General features: G+C 38.8%; 1 protein-coding gene across 2 annotated transcripts in view; it reads right to left on the reverse strand.

The window, feature by feature from the left end:
* NCKAP5 (NCK associated protein 5) overlaps positions 1-19,926 on the reverse strand; it is a 332,220-nt gene that overhangs the window by 118,482 nt on the left and 193,812 nt on the right. For both annotated transcript variants that reach the window (XM_065750319.1, XM_065750320.1), the window contains one exon: positions 6,241-6,331. In XM_065750319.1, coding sequence (XP_065606391.1) covers positions 6,241-6,331 — 91 coding nt within the window. The remainder of the gene's footprint in view (positions 1-6,240; positions 6,332-19,926) is intronic.

The following is a 19,926-nucleotide window of genomic DNA, read 5'->3' on the forward strand; positions in this document are numbered from 1 at the left end:
AGCCACCAGAAGAAAAAGCCTGTAAGGAATTACTTGTTACAGAGCTAGTCCTGAATTTCTCTGTATGGAAGAGCAGCACAAGAGCAGATGCTTGTGTTCCTGATGTCCAGCATTTCTAATGGAGCTCCCAAGAGTGTTGGTGGCTCCACTTCAGTCCTTCCCTGGGAGACACAAAACTGACAGGCTTTGCCTTGTAATATTTTCCTACGTAGATGAGGGGATCTGGTTGATGCAGTCTCCTGTGTGCACTTCCAACCCAGAGATGTGAGTTTAATTTTAAGGATATATTTCCTCTCTGAAGTAGAAGTTAGCATTAAAAATCCTATGTGGATTTCAACCAGGGGATTCAACTAGTGCCTTTTTTTTAATTCAAGATCATGTCCCTTCTATAAAATGTCACGTATCAGTGGCTTGAACATTAAACTTGCATAATTTTGTGTAAAGATAAAATGATATTGCAACAGATACAGTTTTTCTTCTCATGATAGAGCTGTTGACACCAACGTCTGTCCAAGTTTGAAGTGACAGCCACAACTGTTCCACATTTGATTCTCACAAAACACAGACAAGAAATCGGATTGATCTGGCCAACACTGCCCCCTGAAATACGCCTGCATCATTCAGGTAGTCAAACCTCACAGATACCTACTGCAGAAAGCAACTAGCAGAACACTCCAGACTTCACAAGTGAGAGACAAAGGTCTTTTAGAATTGACATTATTTTATCTTTGTACTGAAGTTATCAGTGTCAAGAGTCTTGGCAAGTCTTCATAAATCTCCTTTCCTACTTGTAGCTAAGGCAGGAACGTGGACACATATTTATATCCAGCAAGAAGGCAGAAAATGGACCTGAACTTCCTTGAGCACAAAGCCACTCCAGTGAAGCTGCAATGCAAACAGATTACTAACTTGGTGGTGATGTCCTGCAAATGGGACAGATGTCCTCTGTGGGGCCATGTGTGCCATTCTTCTAACATTGAAACCTAAGAATTCACTTCTGAAGTTACTTACCAAATGTCATCCCTCTCAAGTAAAGAAAAGATCATAACCACCACCCAGCCAGCTCTGATTTGGCTTTAAGAGTCCCTCTGAATTCCTAGGCTACAATTGTTCAAACTTTCTGCTACCATTTAGAGAATTTAGTCTGATGGGTGCAAAAATGGACAGAGGGACAAAAAATGAGAAAGGACACTTACCACTATCAGAAAGATGTGGAAGGACTCAAGCTCCTGTTCTCAGTCACATCCAGAGCCAAAGAAACCATAAGCATTCTACTATTAAGGTTACCCATAATCCCCATTCTTTCAACCAGACTGCTTGGTGATGGCTCAACAGCACTGACCTCAGAATGGGATCATTTTCCTCAACAAATTCCCTGGCACAGATGCTCAGGGATGATGGGGCCTATGATGTTAGATGAGGATGGGTTTCAAGCTGTGTAAGCCAGGATGTCAGTTCCCACCAGGGGAAAGAATGTGCTCCCCACAGCACAGAAGCACAGTGGGACTCAGAAAATGTTCCAAAGGCTTCAGTCATGAGTACTCATTTCCTCGCAGCAAAAATTCTCCTCCACATTTTCTAATACAAGACAGGATAGCTTCACTTGAAATTGATTCATTTTCCATTAGAAGTATAGTAATAGTGTATAGTATGCTGAGCAAAATCGTTTGGGAGAAATATGCCTTTTTTCAAGTCTACCAAAATACAAAAAGTCTTTTTTTACTTTTATCTTTTTCTACTCATTATCTAGCTCTGTACTATAACTGCTCCTGTTATCAGAAACAGCAGTTCATACACACTGATGTCATCTTAAATGTACCTGAGAGTAAAGAGGTATGTTACCATCTTCTTATAGTATAAGGTAAAAAAAAAATCAAAACAACAGCAAAAAAATAAAGTGTATTTGCTCAAGGAAACAGTCATCTGTGACGAAGGAAAAATCTAATTAGGAAGGAAAAATCAAAATCTAATCTCTTGAACACAGTGCTTGAAATGGCAGATTGTCCTTTCTTTCTGACGCCAGGTCTGTCCTGAGCTTTACTGCACATCTTGACAATTCCAGAATTGTAACAAATCATGAACTTACAACAAACACTCTTCTTCATCTATTTTGATTACTGTACACTGACAGAAAAAGGAGTTCAAAGAAAATCTGAAAGACATTGAGTAATCTGTAACCAGGTAAGACTCTAGGTATTTGGCAAAGTGATCAAGCAGGGAAGAGACTCTAGTTTTTGATATCAGGTCACAAACTTAGGAAGAAAAGTCTGCAGTGGTGCTTGTTTAAGCTTTTTGGATTGAAGTACTGCTCACAATTATTTCTGGGGATCACTTTCCCTTAAAATAAAGTGCTTGAATGACAGTAATAGCAATGTGTAAGGTATTGGTTTGGCCTATCTTAGTCTTACTTGTAGTTGGATGATACCTCTTTGGAACATCATAAAAGCTCATACACTAGAACCTTTTAGTCAAATAAACACTTAGGCAAGAAGCATGATGGTTTACATCAATTCAAATCACAAGTACTGGTATCTACATTTATGTGAGCATCCATTATAAATGTTCCCTATCCTATTAGTATGCAAAATGGTAACAGAGAATTTTATTTACAATCGTGCTTCTACAATCATTTACCCTAAAGAAATCACATCATTCATCTGTAAGTCCAGCAAATTAAATTCCCGTAGGGCAGCTAGCTCTATGAAAGGGGTTGGAATATTTTGCTAAAAGTAAGGATCCTGACAAGACATGACACAATATTGCAATAATACTGTACACTCTAGGCTCTAACTTATTATCATTCTTCTAACGTGATCACTATGCAACATTTAATGTTCATTAGCAACAATATTTACTCTGGAGTCAGGCTTATTGATATTATAATAAGAACTCAATTTCATAAATCCCAGAACTATAATTAGATTTGTAAAAAACAAATATGTAGACAATGGTCAATAGATCAAAAGCATTTATTGCACAGATGTATTCAGTCATTAATTTGAGCAGAATACACACACTACAGCTAACTTAGCATGGTGTCAAATAAGATGGGACATATGCTGGTGAGTCGCAATGGAGATCTCCTGGCACGTCCTCATTTGTTACAAAATACATGGCTGTGAAACAGCACTAAAATCTGATTGTCAAGAATACTGAGTGAAGATCATATCATACTTATTACAGAGAACAGGTATGATTCAGAATACTTTCTACAAGGTAACTGCATGATTATATAGAATGGCTTTAAAAACAGTGGTAGCATTCACAGATTCAGTGAGTAATGTATTTTTATAAGAAGATATGTATATATATATATACCATTTGCAATTCATGTCAAATAAGTCTTTTTTTCCTGCGTTAGCTCACATCTACACTTTACTTCGTAATATAGGATGATAATATGGTTATCATGTTCCCCAGAAAAACTGAAAACATCAGGGTATAAAGAAACTTCTCCTAGGCTGTATATTCAAGTTCTATTTCCATTTCCCTTATAAATACATTAAAAAATTGTCCAGGCATATTTGAAAAATATATAAATGAAAAGTTTCTACCACAATAGTGGTGCCTCTTGCCAAACTTGGAATCAGTATTTGCAGCAGAATTCACCATACATTTAGATTACTGTTCATTATTTCCACAGTTGATTTCAGTAATATGTTAATTATTTTTACAATGCTTTATTAATACGTTTCTCACATAAGATCATAGATGTTCTGCCAACTATCTGTTCTGATGAGTATTTCAGGCATTAGCTTTTATTACACGTGATTCTTGCTTAACTCACTGCATAGTTTTTACCTCATCACTGAGTAACAACCATACAGCAAACGTACCTATTTGTAGCCTACAAAGCAGTTTGAGAGCTGAAATGCACTGAATTGAGCCATTACTTGAAATTCTCAGAAAACAAACTCATTGTCACAAAATTGAAACAAAAGGAATGTAAGGATGAATAATTCAAAGATATATTCAGAAAAACCACAATGCATATGGATATGATCCACATTTTTACCTATTTTACTCATCACAGACTGGTACATGATGCAGCAGATGAGCTATTCCTTCAGGAAAGGAAAAAGCATTGTTTTGAGTCATGACTTAGGAAAAGGAATTCATAAGCAAAGAAAACCACATACTTGCAATAAAATGCTGTGAGAATTGATAAAGTACAAGCTGACATAGTTACCATGAGTAAAATTAAAATAAGCAGTAAAACCTCTCCAAGAACAAGAACAGGAACAGAAGGACATTGCTATGCAATGCCAGGCACAAGATTAAAAACAATTCTAGAGTAACTGGGTCCTGGAAGGTTTTTAGCTTTACTGCATCTAACTCTGGTCTGCGGAATGAGCCCTGACTACTACCTAGTAGCTACAAAGAAAACCTCATCTCCAGAAAGAAGGGAAAAAATATTAGAGAGCAGTGTGCTTGGTGGAGGGGGCTGTTTGCGAGAGCTGAAGGGAAACAATGAATTGCTGTTCATGTTGCAAACTGGGCAAAACTTTTTCTTGTTATAGGCTGAAAATAAGCACGTGAGATTTTACACTAAACACACCATGGTGCCATTCTTCTGACTGGCAGGAGAGAACAAATGTCTGTGCCCCAAATAAAGAAAAAAAAAGGACAAAAACAGAAATTCTTTCTCTTTTCAAAAACTATAACGCAAATAAAACACAAAGGAAAACTTACAAAGAAATATACAAATATTGAAATTGGAAAGATCAGTTCAACTCCTCTCTAGAACACCATCACGAGCATGACACTTCTAATTTCAAAAAGATCACTCAGCTTTTTCTGCTGTTAGCCCCCAAAGAAAACTAGAAAACACCTCATCTCGACTAAATAGAAATCGTTTTCTTCCTTTCCCGTTGAAAGTTCAAAAACAAAACCCAAAGAAATTAAAATCTAATTGCAGCATCACCTTACTGTGGTTTTCAAGGTTAAACATTGCATAAAAAAGCTGGTAATAAAATATTTCATAAACAGTGTATGTTATAAACAGACAAACAAGGAAGCTACCCAGGGTAGAATGAAAACAAGCCCACCTCAGAATACCCACTGTACAGTGGCAGGAGTGAGCAGGGAACTCAACTGAGAGAAGGGAACTGAGTTTTGGCTGCACATTCCAGAAGGGTAGCAAGTAAAATACAGATGCTTTCACAACCAGTTTCTGAAAGCACAATGTTCTATATTATGAGTTCAACAAAAAGTTTAATTCATCCTGAAATTAAATTTTACAGGCTATCATTTTACCAAGGAAAATTGATTATTTTGGAAGGTTAACTTAAAAAGATTCTTTTTCTCTTCAATCCTAGCTTAAAATGAAAATTCAATTACAGCAATAAATACTTTTTAATATACATTTCTGTTTAGCTATATGGCTGTGTTTTTGTACCTTCTGTTGTACGAAAGGAAGTTAACTAAACCTTTTGAAAAGTGTCTTATCAGAAGGTTTGGTACCTTTTACAGACTTTCACACATTATTTCAGCATTTTATATCTTTATAAGAAATGCTTATTTTGTTTAAAAAGATAAAGTACAGAACTGCCTTCATTGAGTGCTTTTTAAAAGAAGTGTTCTGCATAATATCTGATTAGCTGGGCTGCAGATCATTCCTGTTTCCAGAGACTTTCCACCATCAGAGGCTTCCCACCACCTCAGGTTCACTGCTTCCAGAACACAGCAGTACACTAGAAAAGTATAAAACTCTCCTTTCTCATAAACAGCATAAACTGACCTAGTTCCATACAAAAAGCTCTGAAGTCATTGCTATCTTAAAATCTGTCTTGAGACACTTTCCCTCTACCCCAAGTGAGGCTAATAAAGTGCACCTACCACAAGCAGTAAGAAATTATGCAGCCTGATACGGAAACCTCAAACTCAGTAAGAATATGAGCTCCTAATGTGAAGGTCAAGCTGTCAAAAGCATCTATGTCTTTTAGAGATGCTGGAATACATTATTTAAAACTATATGCACCTTAAGAAAGTCTTCAGAACTAGTTTCACTGTCCCCTGTGAACTGTGAAAAATAACAACTGCAGATAATATTGTCAATAAAAACAAAAAGCCTTCGACTATGTTGAGAGAACATCTGGAAAAATGTAGATGGTAACTGCAACCATTTAGAAGTACTTGTTACAAACAGATGAAACAGTGCCCAACGCATTTATCTCAGCAGTAAGATTTTTTTTTATGAACTCATATATCATAAGAAAATAGGTAGTAAGTCACTAATACCTGATATGCCTTCATGATATTGACAGTTCCTTCTCCATTCTGGCCTGGGGATCCTTGGCTCTGTAGTAGATTTCTCACTGTTTCCTCCATTCTAGAGAATGAAAATATTTATATAAGTCAACTACATGGAACAAAATTTAGAGCTGCATTCTGTGTTTTTGTTCTTTACAAGAGCCAAACGCATCCATGGGTACCATGAAATTAATATTTAAAGGAAATCCTGGCCTTATAATGTTCTCATACTCCATGTTATGAATAACACATTAAGAGCACTCTTTTATCTTTGAATATGCGCAGTAATTAGATGCATTGTTAAAATCCTACTGTAGCTCAGTTACAAAAATTAAAAACAAGTATCAGCAACAAGCTCACCTTGTCAACACTAGAATGAAACAACATGATAAAATTACTGTCATTTAGGAACAAAATCAGTCAGATCCAAAAAGAACTGCTGAATTTCTAGCCAATTGTCAACTTCGTGCAATTTAGACAGATTGTCAAATACATTACCAGTATTTGCTCTCTGTGATAGGTGCAGCACTGTGTGCCAGTACATTTGTTTATGGAGGCACAGCTGCTCAATACATTCACCTCTTTGCCCTTTCAAAGGGATGTAAAAAGCAAGAGTGCCTACAATCTGGTATTACCATCTCAGGAAAACATGATCAACCTCAGTTCCATCGGTGAAAGGAATGTTTGCACTCTCAATTTGGAACGTGCTAATGGCAACCATCAAAAGCTGTCTTAGATCTTCCTTCATTTGTCAAGCATGTTAGGGCTGAGAACAGCACTAACCCTCCTGAACAGAAAGAATTCTGCTCCTTCAGACAGCAGGACCACTGTAGGCACTTAGTGAAGCCCACCAAGGTAGATCTTAAATTAAATCCTATGGGCAGAGTGGATGTCAACAAGAGTGACTGCAAGCCCAGTCCATGAGACTGAAGCAGGTTTCACCTCTGTGAGTATGGGTAAGAAGAGGAAAGAGATCCCAAGTCAGAGCAGCAGTGATGGACAAAGCAAGGAAGAAGCTGGGTTTCAAAACAAAAGCTGGAAAAGTGTCATCCAGCTACAGCTCCTCATGCTTCTCCCTCATCCACATTCTCACTCCTTTGGCACTTCTTCAGCTGTGCAGAAGCAACAGCTCTCCTCACCTACATTTTCACATTTTCTATTCTTTTCCTTTGAAGCTGTCTCAGTCTGGAAGACGTAGCTGGAAAAACAGCCCAGCTTGGAAGAGGGCCTGGGAAGGAACAGTGCTGTGGGCTAGGTGTGAGGTGACATGCAGGCAAGAGAAGAGGACTAACACCTTGCACATTGCCCGATAGTCTGCACATCAGAACAGCAGCCTTGAAAAAAGCCAGTATTCCTAGGCACATCAGGCTGGAAACTGCCTTCTGCTATTCATTTCTACTGTGCTTGGGGAAACTGGGACTTCTACGCACCATTCTCTGCAAATGCAATTGAGCAGAAGAATTATTCACAGCATATCATCTTTTTTATATGATTTCTAAGGTAACAATCCAGTGAGACAGCAAATATTAGCTAACTGCTCTGGCGAAAGGCCAGGAGCATTATCTTTATAGGAGCTATGTCTGCCTCACAGCCTTCCTGCTCGTTCAGTCTTATCAGAATGAATAGTGTTGGCTAATTTAGCAATAATATGATGTTTTACTGGGTTTTCTCCTTGCAAGTCAGCCAGCTATGCTGCTTCTTGAGAAGCTGACGCTGTGAAGAATCATTCTGCCAAGATGCCCACTGACATTTTCCTTATTCGTACGATGGGTTTTTTGTCATTGATGTGCAGACTTCTGCATTGCCAGAATGCCCACAGAACAGTTGGACCATCTGTTGACCAAATGTGAATAAAAATAAGCCAGCTCTAATCTCTTGTGCAGACAGTGGTGCAGTTTTTCAGTTGCAAATTGCAACCATTTCCGCTTACAGGCTGACCTTAATCAGATTCCTTTTACACAAAAGAATACATCTTTTTGGTTCATAATGTAAATATGTTTAGTCCTCACTGAAAGGTTTCCTTTCTTCATATACTTCCATTTCATTTTTTTTTAATTGATGATGCAGTATAATTCTCATTGTAATTACTGTGTTTCTATATATGTACAGAAAGTACATCCTACAGAAAGCTAAACAAAGTTAATAAACGACTAAGGATCAGAGAAAGGATAGATTGCACTTTCACTAAAATGAGATTTTTTTTCCATTTAGGCCTAACAGTAATAATGAAAATGAAGTTTAGTTACATATTATTATCACCAATAAACCAGCTCAGAATAATGATGGAAACTTGAATTCAGTAGGTCATTTCACCCACAGCCACATTCAGGTGTTGAGGATAATCACCTGCCCTATCTAACTGCCTTACAGTGACTGGCTCGCACACTGCTCCATGTGGCAATTAGAAATATCTCTCAGCAGCACTTAGATTTCTAAGGAACAGAATTCTATTTGCAACATGACAAAGCTCTCAGGTAAACACAGTGCACTCTTGTTGTTTTCTTTGCTGCTATTATTACACTTGTAAAATGTTGACAGTCATGCAGCTGAACTACAGGTAGCAGGGACACCACCTGTGCTGTCATGCCAGTATAAAACGAGCAAAGAGAGAAGCTTTAGGTACTCATGAAATATCCGAAAACAGAAAGAGCAAACCAGTTTCTGCCAAATAACGAGTGTAAATATGCTTATAGTCAGATTTACCACAGAGCTCTGATGAACAGTGCTCCTGCAGCTCACAAGCTGCTGCTTCTTCACTAGCACCCCAGTTTGCCATTTTCTAGTTAGGATTTCTTAACCAAACATGGCACAGAGTAATAACAGTGGCTTGCTTCCCATAAATTAGAATCTCTAGCGCCTGAATGAATGGCACACTAATTAAAAAGTGATTGTTATATTACAATCTATAATATTCTCCACAGTAGCGAAGAATACAACAAAATTGTTAATACTCAGTAACCTGAAGATGAAACACCACGCTTTGCTCCCTAAGCAAGGCTTCCAGAGGACACGTAAATTTTGGAAGAAAAATTAAACACTTTAGGAAAGGCTATTTCTATGTACCACGAGGGACCTCTCCCCCTTCTGGTAACCACTAAGGTAACCTTCTCTTAGCTATGGTTCTAATATGCTAGATGGACACACTCCAGTATTAAGCACTTGCCGATTACAGCTAGCACAGCTATCCCCCATACATGAATTCCGTCTGCTTGCTGGCCAATGCTAGAAAACCTGTTTTGTCAAGGATTCTGTGCATCTTACATAACGATCAAGCTGTTACAATCTGCAAAAACTGTCTCTAAATCTCACCATTCTGAGTCTACTTTTTTCAATCACTTTAGGAACATTTATTTTCCCCTTTTTCTTTTAGTGTTCCGTTAAGTGTCTATTCACCCGCAGCATCTCAGTGCCATTAAAATTCCTCTTACATCTATTATTTGAATAGAAAATTGAAGTTTTCTTAAACTGAAGCATTCCTTTCAATTTATAAAAAAATAAAAAATAAAAAGAGATATTCTTCAGGAGAAAACCAAATGAAACTCAGACTAGCTTTTAAAAGTTTCTTGTCAAAATGCCAGAGCAGAGAATCATTCCTCCACCAGCCCTAAACCAAGGATAAATTTCTGAAAGCATTAAACAGAAGAAGAAATGAGGCACTCTGAGACTAGAATCTGTTCATGGAATATAAGAGTTTAAGGAACATAAAATATTAATGTTACTGTGGAAAGCACTGTCAGGTTTTCATCCAGAATATTATCTGCAATTGTGATCATCGGTGTTCAGGAGTGGCTCACTCACAGAGGGTTTGGTGAAAGGCAGCTCAGAGGTTGTTTGCAGGAACCAAGAACCTGAGTCGTGAGACTGAAAAATGCATCTTCCTGAACTCAGAGAACAAGGGCCTGCCATGGCATGACTTCCATAAATGTGAAAAAATAAAATGGGACAGATGACTACATCGCCTATGTTCAATGACTGACAGAACAAAATGGAAGTTTAGTAGTTAGAAATACTTAGAAATACAATTAGGCTGAAATTAGAATGTATTTAATCACTGAGGAGATTGAGACTGAATCTGTTCCGCGAGGCACAGTAATGGGATGAGAAACCTAAACAGCTTTAAGACAATTGAGCAGTTTATGAAATTAATTAGATAACAAGGTCAACAGCTGACCAGTTGAATTTATGATTGGTCCTTGCCCCCTGTAACCAAATCAGTCATTCCTACATTTTAAAAATGTAATTTGTCCAGTGCTGCTGAAAGAACATCAGGAAATCAATCAAAATGCAACATGTAGCATCTATTTTGGCCGGGTTTCTGCATGTTTCTAGGCACAAGGGCCAAGGGAATTGCTGGAAAAGAAGAAATGTTGTTCCCTAGCTGTGGAGCTGCACAGCGGTCATGGGTGCTCAAGATTCCCCTGCATTGTTTCAGCAGCTCGGGTCTCGTTCAGAAGCCAGGACCTGCCTGCAAGGACCACTGGGTGATATGATACTTGCTTGTTAAGATTCCTGACAGTTTCTGACAGCCCTGCTGCCTCCATCTCCTGCCTGGCCCAGCTGCTGACATCTCTCACACTAATTTCACATATGGGGGATTTTATCTGACCAACTCTTGGCTGTACAGTACATGTTTTTATGTCCTGTTTCACTGCAGCTGAAACTCCTTTTCTCTCCCTTACAGCATATCCCTTAGAGGTGTTTGACCTCTTCAGAACTAAAACCTTTTCTTGACAAAGCAAGCTTTCTTTGAAATAAAGCTTTTCCATAAATCCTGATCTTCAATCCCCCTTCTAGGACAGCAGCTACACACTGCATATTCTTCACCCTGTTCAGCAGCATCCATGCAGCCCTTTTTATGCCTCTCCCTTCAAGGGACAGGTAGCATGTAGTTGTTCCAGCTCTAGAAAGTGCATGACAGTTCAACCCCTTCCCCTGTGACCTATTTCCTTCAGTATCTCTGCGGGCTGGCAGCTGCCTTTTGCTAGGTGCTATCACCTCCTCTCTTCATCACCCTCAAGCTGAGGTGACAGTATTCGGTGGTTATTTCAAAGTCATGTCACAAGAATTCCTTCAACTTCATGCCGACTTACAGCCTTACAGAGATGTGTCCAAAGCGTTCTGCAGACACTGCAGTAGCTGAGGTTTGCATTTCAGTCTTTTCCACTTTCCCATGTCATGCAGCAGGCACGAGGCTCTTCTGAAAGCCTTAGAGAGAAATATCGGTAACAGTTCCTTCTGCATCTTTAGCTCAACTTAGTTCTGAGTATTTTAAATTCTCAAGTGAGCATTTTCTTCCAGCTCCTGTCTGTACAACAGTGATGCTTCCTGCCTCTCTCCTGGGCCATCTCCAGCTCAAGTCTCTTCATACTAATTTTAAGTTACAGCCTCCCTGGAGATGTGGCCTGGGTTTCAGGTCCTTGAGCTCTCTGGCCCTTCATACAGACTTAGCATGGACCAAGGAACAAGTTCCCATGTGATTTCTCAGCTTTCAGCCTCTTCCAGGCCTTTTTCTACAGCCCTGAGCACTCCCAGGAGCTGGGAACCAGGTGGCATTTTCACCAGCTGGGCTCTGGTTGTCTCTTTGCAGGCTGCAATCTGTTAAGCTTTGGTGGCAGACTGCTGTGTTCCTGTCCAACCTTCCAGCCCTCTCTCAAACCCACAGTACAACCAAACAGAAAGCTTCAGTCTGACAGCTCTCAAACAAATTTGTTTGCTCACTCACGTGCAGTTTCAAACTGGACTTCCATCAATTCCAGATGAGGCTGCCTGCTCTCCCCAGCTCTCTCCTGACCTGGGCCACATCTCTGCAGTGTGAAGTGGCTGCCAGCTGCACCTACAGCCCCAAAACTCTCGGCCCTTCTCGGCATGGTGTGGATACCAGCCAGATAGATGCAGTCCCTTCTTCCTGGGGCTCTGTCTGGCCCTGTTGCTCTCATGGAACCTGCAGCACGGTGTCAGAGTGTTACCCTCAATGGGCAGGTAGCTTCTCCAAATAACTGAGGTATTGAAAATGGATTTTATAAAAAGCAAAGAGAGAAGTAAAAAGAGATACATGATAAACTTTAAGGAGAACTGACAGATGGGAAATGTTGAGGCTCTAAACCCCATGGGGTTTTCTCTGCATTTTCAGTTCTGCTTAAGATATGACACTGGTACACGCCTTATAGCAGCGTGCTAGGCAAAGCCTACAGAATGCACAATATCCAGCCTTTGGATTTCAGTTAGAAAATGAAGTAATATCCTCTACAGCAACAGAAAGACACATATATAATGTATGAGTTATGTTCATACATTCTGTTCTCAGTAAAGGTATATCTCAATTCACAAATCCTCCTCCTGCAGCACCAGCATGGCCTGTTCCCCAGCCCAACCTCCAGGCAGCCAGCTCAACCCTGTGGCATTTCATAGTGGCAGATCCAAACAGCATAAGCTGATGCTAAACCATTCTTCTGAAAACATACTCAAAGCTTACTCAAACTTTTGCCTGCAGTGCATGCTACCTTCAGAACAGCTACACATAAAGAAACACAAAGGCATCTCATGCAAGATGAACACAAGGCTGCCAGAATGCAGCCCATGTTGCAAGGGCATGCCAGAATGGAATAGGTCTCAATCTCCACTAACAAGCGGATAAGGAACCCTCCTTCAAAAGGAGAACTTCATCAGTTGCTCCCTCCACTAGACCATCCTACCACTTGAAAATCAACATGGAGCTGAAGCACTGAACACAGCATTTACTTAAACCACTGATGACTGAACCTATTGGAAATTATCAAGGTATCCCTAAAATAATATATGTGTCTTGAGCTTCAGATAAGTTGGGTAGCATTTTGAAATACCTCAGCATTGGCATAAAGCTGCTCCCACACAAGTCTGAACTCCATTATCATGCAATAGCAGAGCTGACATTCACTGAAATTGCTCTAACAACTGTCTGAGCCAGGAAATGTTGGAAACATTTCCCCTCGTCTCTTTCAGCCATATAGATTTCACTCATTAAACATACCTAGAGCAAAAAGTTTCTGAGCCACAATAGAAACCAGTGGTAATGTTTATTTCTGTGTTGCCAGATAGACAAATGCCATATGGACTGTATGGGTGTCTTCCATCACCAGACCCATGTAAGATTTTGTAAGCTACAGGCATGGAGGAGGATTAAACAAAATACAGTCCAAGACTAAGCCTCACAGAAAAGCTTCTTACAGGCAATGGAAAGGATTTCTCAAACATTAGACTGTGTCTCCTACAATTCCCCAGTAACACTTTTAGAACCTTAGGAGAGGAGATATTTTCATTAGTTGTAAGTAGATAGAACCAGACACATAGAGAAAGCTAATTCTAGAGTCAGCTTAAACATATGCTCGTAAGTTCAAATTTTATTCATGCTGGAGGCAGCAGAAATAGTTGCAATGTTTCAGCACATCCAAAAGCATCTGAAAAATTACATAAAACTGTACAACCAGACTGCAAGTATTTCTGATTTCAAGTAATGAGTTTTATGTCCCCTCGTCCCCCTTCTCTACATTTTAAACACCTATGTGGTTTTCCATACTTGCAAACATACAGACAGGTAAACAGCTTTATCTACCATCTCCTACAAACACATACTTAATTTTGTTCATATGAGCTCCCTGATAAGACAAACTACTTCTGCTTTATAGTGTCTGTGAGTATGTAAGGCCACTGAAAACCGAAAAGCTTTTGTTCCACTATGTTGTCACAACTTCGGGGTGGTACCAAGACCACTTGTATGTTGACACAGCTACATAAATTTGTGTTTCCCATGAATAATAGCATAGATGTGTGGAGGGAAGCAGCTTTGGGGGGGCTGGAGTAGTACAGTGAAGAACAAGCTGAAAGCAAGGACTGTCACTAGTGAGCATTTTCAGAACTGCCCACAATGCAATCTAGTGGTTCTCCTGCATTTTCACACTACACGGTCCATCAGGAAACTTTCATGCTCAGACTGCAAAGCACTGTGGGAGATGCCTACTCCACTCTCTTCACAGCTCCACCTCTTTGTGTATCTGATAGCTATTTTGAGACAGTTTTGACCCAAGGCTGTGCCAAGCATCTGAAAAAGTCCTATGATATGTAAAACATCAAATTCATGGAAATGATAAATCTTAGTATTTTCTTTACTGTAGCATTTTACACTTACATATTTGCATTCTCCTTAGGTTACATGTACACCACTACTGGTGACAAAATACATGTTTATATTTCACCCTTTCTTTTCCTTCACAACACAGCTGTGAGAACTCTTGTAGAGGCAGTTCCTTCACAATTTTCACAATTGGGAAATCCATTGCAACAGACATTTTCCCATTAGTAAACAGCCACAGTAAGAATCCTAGGATGATCTATCACAAAGTGGAGTTTGTTTCTTCAACTGACAGATCAGATTACCTTTAATTATCATAACTCACCATGTGCTAATAAACATGGTTATTCTATTAGGAAGATCAGTGATGTGAGTCCTCATCCCAGGATATACCAAACTCTGCTCATAAGAGATCCGAGGTCCACAGCTGTTTTGTCATGATTATGCAGGTTAACATAGCATACCATATTGACATCTTACAGGTGAATAGAAAGGCTCAGCAAGGTTAAACAACATGGCTAATATTAGTGTTAGAATCCAGGGCACCAACTGTTAACCATGCTGGGCCTGAGCAGCAGGTGCCACTCTACCCTCCCTGTCTCATATCATTCTGTGATATGACAACAAATCTCAAGCTCCTTCCATCAGCAATTTGAGCTGTTTCTTGCAAAGTACTGGAGTAACTTCAAATAAGTCAGCAGTTTTCCTGTCTCTTTACCAACATGTTAATGCTTCACACATTTCAATGAATAGCTTATGCTCATGTGCACATAACCTTAAACAAGACATTCAGGCTGGAATGAAGCATGGTACCAATACCTTGTTTTGTTTTTTTTACCATTCTGACATTTCTACTCTTCTACATTTAAATGAAACCTGGAGGATTTGTGGAGCTATATAAAGAGATATTTATATCTCACCACTCTTACAATTGTTTAGCAATTAAAAAAATGCAAAACATTTAAAATATGTAATTCTTTTGATTAAGTGGCTAGAGAGCATGCATATTATTGGTGTGCAGAAAGATATACATGCTTTTGATTAAGTGACTACTAAATATGCATATGGTTAAAGTTGTTCCTGAAGTTTCATTATATTTAACTCTGCAACATGCCCCAATGCCTTTAGAGCCGAAGACTGGAAAATTTACTAAATTTTTGCTATTTTTTTCCTCTTAGAAAATAATCTGTGAGTTTAATGCCTATATCTACTACAGAGTGAATTGGAGTCTAAATAAATAAAGATTCAACAGGTCACTCCTGGTTTGGGTTCAGTCCTACAACTTGGGTTAAAAAAAACCAAAATCACAAGAGAAGCACCAGCCATTTCCTTACGCTGTACCACCTACTGCAGAAGGACAAAGGCCAAAGTCCTGCAGGTGTTAACTACTCAAGATTCAAGTACATCAGGAAAGATTCCCACTTTGAACTCTGATATCCCCAAAATGGATCACCTCAGACATTCACGAAAACAAAGAACAGCAAGAATGAACACAACAGCAGGAAACAATGACTGAGTACCAAACATGCGTTGCCTAAAAATACATTTAAAGACAATAAAGAGTCTTAATATATATTTTTTTAATCTTTTGGACATTGGCATTCCAAGTCACAATTTATAAAGACTGAAATTATAACTGAAAAAATGAGTTTTTCAGTTCAGCCATGGTTTCCTGAAAGCCTCCAAACTTCACACATGAGACAAGCAGAGGTGGATGAAATGTGCAGTGCAGCCATGGAAAAAAAGCAGTGTCCTGATCTAAAGGTGCCCAGCTCAAAAGCAGTTTGCCCTTCTGGAGGTCACATTCAGCAAACAGCAACATACACCTACTACCAAAGAAACCTAAGATGTAAACTTCTCTTCCAGTCTGAAATTTCAGAGGCCTAGAAAACAATCACGAAAACAAGTCATGTTGGAAACATAAGAATAAAAGCTTACTGGTTATAGATTCCTAAACTGTGGCTACATTACAAAAGGGCCTAAACAATAAATAGATGGTTGGAATTATGGCCTCCAAGGGCTTAATTACCTGTGTCATTTGGTAGTGGTAGTCTCTCTAAAATGATACTGACTGCTCTTCTACAACTAAGCATTTGATAATGAGATAATAAAAAATACATGACAACACACAGAGAACAGGGCTGGAAAAACGTCATATAGAGCATCATTAGCTTTGATGCCAATGAACAAGTAGGGCTGAATTAAAATATTTGTAAACTGTTCACAAAAGAAACAGAAATAACTTAGAAATATTTGTCCATTAATCACTTTCAGTGTTCGTCCTTTCTACACGTGCAACCCTTACAGAAGCAAAGCAAAGAAAAAGAAGGGAAGAATATCAAGGTGAAGATACAAGAGTAAAGAATAGCAGCTGCATTAAAAAAAAAAGAAAAAGAAAAAGAAAAAAGCAGGGACACTTATGTCTCTATGTTAAGTGCCATAAAGCACTATCTGAATCTTTCCAAACACATTAGTCTGTCACAGCCATTATCCATTGCATGAAGCAACAACAGGAAACAAAAATGAGATTACACATGCTCAAAATGCCAAATTCTACACTATTGAAACTCACTCCTTTAAATTGCATTCTCTTGGTGACTAATTGAATAAAAATGGGAAAATCAGTTGCATTTCTCTGCATATAATTTGCTCTGAAGCATACAGAAAAAATACTGGCTCTTTTGTGTGTGCATATGCTCCCATTTTCCCCTTTCTGAAGTTATTTCCCTGGTATCAGACCCAGTGTCTGAAATCTCTCTTGCCTCTACATTCAGGAGGAACACTGTATGACGCCAGGGACATCACACAGGGACACTTTAGAGGGATGGCTAACTGTCAATATGGAAATAATAGCTCAGGAATATAAGGTTGAGTAAAAGGATGTGGAAAAGCATAACCTGTGACTTTGGCCCACAAAGTACAGCAACCAGATAAACTCAGATTTGGGTTAGAAGAAAGAAGGGAATATATAAACAGATGAAGTTTTGAGAAAGTCTCTCAAGGAATGATGGAAAAGAAGATCCTCATGCAAGGAGGATGTAGGGATGTTCTCTTTACTCAAAAGTAAAGAGAACAGCAGAATAAATGATATAAGAAAATTTTAGACAAAAGAAGAAAAATGCAAATGTTCGCAAAATTTCGCTTCAAAATTGAAGCGCTGTTCAAGAAGCGTTTAGATGAGGTGCTAAGGGATTTGATTTAGTAGTTGGGTAGGGATAGTGATAGGAGGATGGTTGGACTAGATGATCTTGTAGGTCCTTTCCAACCTCTTGAACCTATAAAATGCAAGGAAACAAAGAGAGCAGAGTGGATCAACAGAAAAGGTAAACATAAAGAGAGAACATCTAGACATCTCTAGGTTGAAAACTTCAACTATTTGCAATGTATGGAATTTCATGTGCAGAACCAGGAGAGCTGTTAGCTGGGACTTCCAGCAGAATATCATTGAAGAAGGATTTAGAGAAGGACTTTCAGACTAGCTATAGCTCTAAATGGACAATAACAACATTGCTCCCTCCCCCCCGGCTCAAGCACTCATTCTTTAATCATCTATCTTCAGCACAGCACGGGATACATTTTAAAACTGCTTTGGCAGATTTTAGCTGTGCAACTCCCATTGTGTTTAATGGGGATCCTGTGAACAGAGCTCTGTATAAGGCTTTCAAAACGCACTCCAAAAATCTCTAAATAATGCACTAGTTGAACATTACCCTGTTTACTTCTCACAGCACACAATTGAAATGAAACAAAGGTTAGGTCTTTTATAAGAGTAGTATTTATTAGGATGCTTATCAGTGTTTATTATAAGGATGTTTTTCCTCTCTGTTAATATTTAACATGACCATTTAGGATTTCCTTTCTCCATAGCATCTAAACCATTAAGACAAAGTCAAAATAAACCACACTTGCTTCAGAAAGGGAGATCCAACAGTTAACACATTTGCCTGAGACTTGAGAAGCACTTCTCTAAGACTTCATGCTGTGATAGGATACTTCTGTGGTTTTGTTACAGATTTTCCTCTGAAAATTGATTTAACAGTTTCTACCCCATAATGGCTTTATGACGATAATAAACACCAGCGAAGCATTAATCAAAGATTCATCAGATGTGGAAAAGAAAGAACGCTCCGATATTCATCTCCTTTCTCCCTTCACAAGGAGGGTTGTCTCCATGATCAGGACTGATATAATATGAAAGTTTTGAGAATCGTTAAGTTCTCACCCCCTGTGATCAATGAAGAAAGTACCTTGGCTTCTGTGCTTTTACCTTTCAGAGGCAGTGTTCAAAATAAATCCATGAAGATGCAATTTTAATTAGCTTCCTTACACCCAGACAGTGGACCATATTCCATCATACGTTGCAATATGATCCTATAAATAGCCTCAGCTATATGAAAAGCTTCAGGTATTTCAGTTTCAGGGGACAGATCTTTAACCTCTGCAAAGCAGAACAGAATTACTGAAGAGAAAAGAAGCCTAACACATTCATTAAGCAACAGTTTATCTAAAGAACAGCAACGAGAGAGCATACAGATCCTACATTTCCGGCTTCAGAAATGAACATCAGATGTATTAACATCAACAGCTCACTATAAACTTATGCTATTACCTGACCCATGCAACTTGTGCTACCATGGAAGTAGAAGATCATTTTAGGTGTACAAGTACTTATGTTTAGATAACTCAAGAAATAGGGCTCAGCAAATAAAATTCATCAGTCATGAACTGATTGGGCACTTTTTTTCCTAGTGTTACACAACAGTTATTGGACATAAACATCTGCCATTAAAATCTGGATAAATACCTGTAACACAAGAAATTCAGCACTTTGCAAGATTCTGAGTTAATGGAATGCAGAGAAATTAGATGACTAGAAACTATTTGTACCAGCTTCAAACAGTACTAGCATGAATTACTGCAAAATTGAATAACTTTGAGTTACAGTTCATTTCACAGAATCAGAGTCTTTAGGTCTTCAGTGGAGAAAAAGCATGAATTTTAGCTAATCTGGTGGAAACAAAGCTTACAGAGACTGCTATACTATGAAATAATTTAGTAGTTCTCCTGAGGGAGCTTTTCCCCTTCTAAGCAAGAACCAACATAAATAAAAAGATCCTTTTGAATCCTTAATTAAACAACAAAAAAGCTGAAAGAAAACAATCATTATCTTATAATACACCATTACAGTGCAGGAGACCCAATTTAGATATCAGTGTTCATGAGGGGAAAGGGCAATAACAATAACAAAGCTGAGTCCATGAAAGAGAGGCTGGGCTGGGCATGTGGGGAATGAAAGGAAACCGCAGAACAGCAGTGCTCAGAGACACAGCTCCAGAAACTCTGTTCTTCAGAAAGGAATGACATCTCACCTTCATCATGAGCAAAAATCCAACACAGGTTGGGTAATCCTGTGCATGAGAGAGGATTCTATAAACATGAGAAAAAGCAGGTCCTTCCTGCACCTATGGCCAGGCAGGGGAGATGTCACTCTAGGCCAGTTAAACAAAAGCAATATAGCCTGTGAATGTAGGAGACCTCTTAAGAGTCCATTCACTATAGAACAAGAAGAC

The sequence above is a fragment of the Cyrtonyx montezumae genome, unplaced genomic scaffold, assembly GCF_038088225.1.
Source record: "Cyrtonyx montezumae isolate F1298 unplaced genomic scaffold, pur_monq_1.0 scaffold_7, whole genome shotgun sequence".
In the NCBI taxonomy this organism is placed as follows: Eukaryota; Metazoa; Chordata; class Aves; order Galliformes; family Odontophoridae; genus Cyrtonyx; species Cyrtonyx montezumae.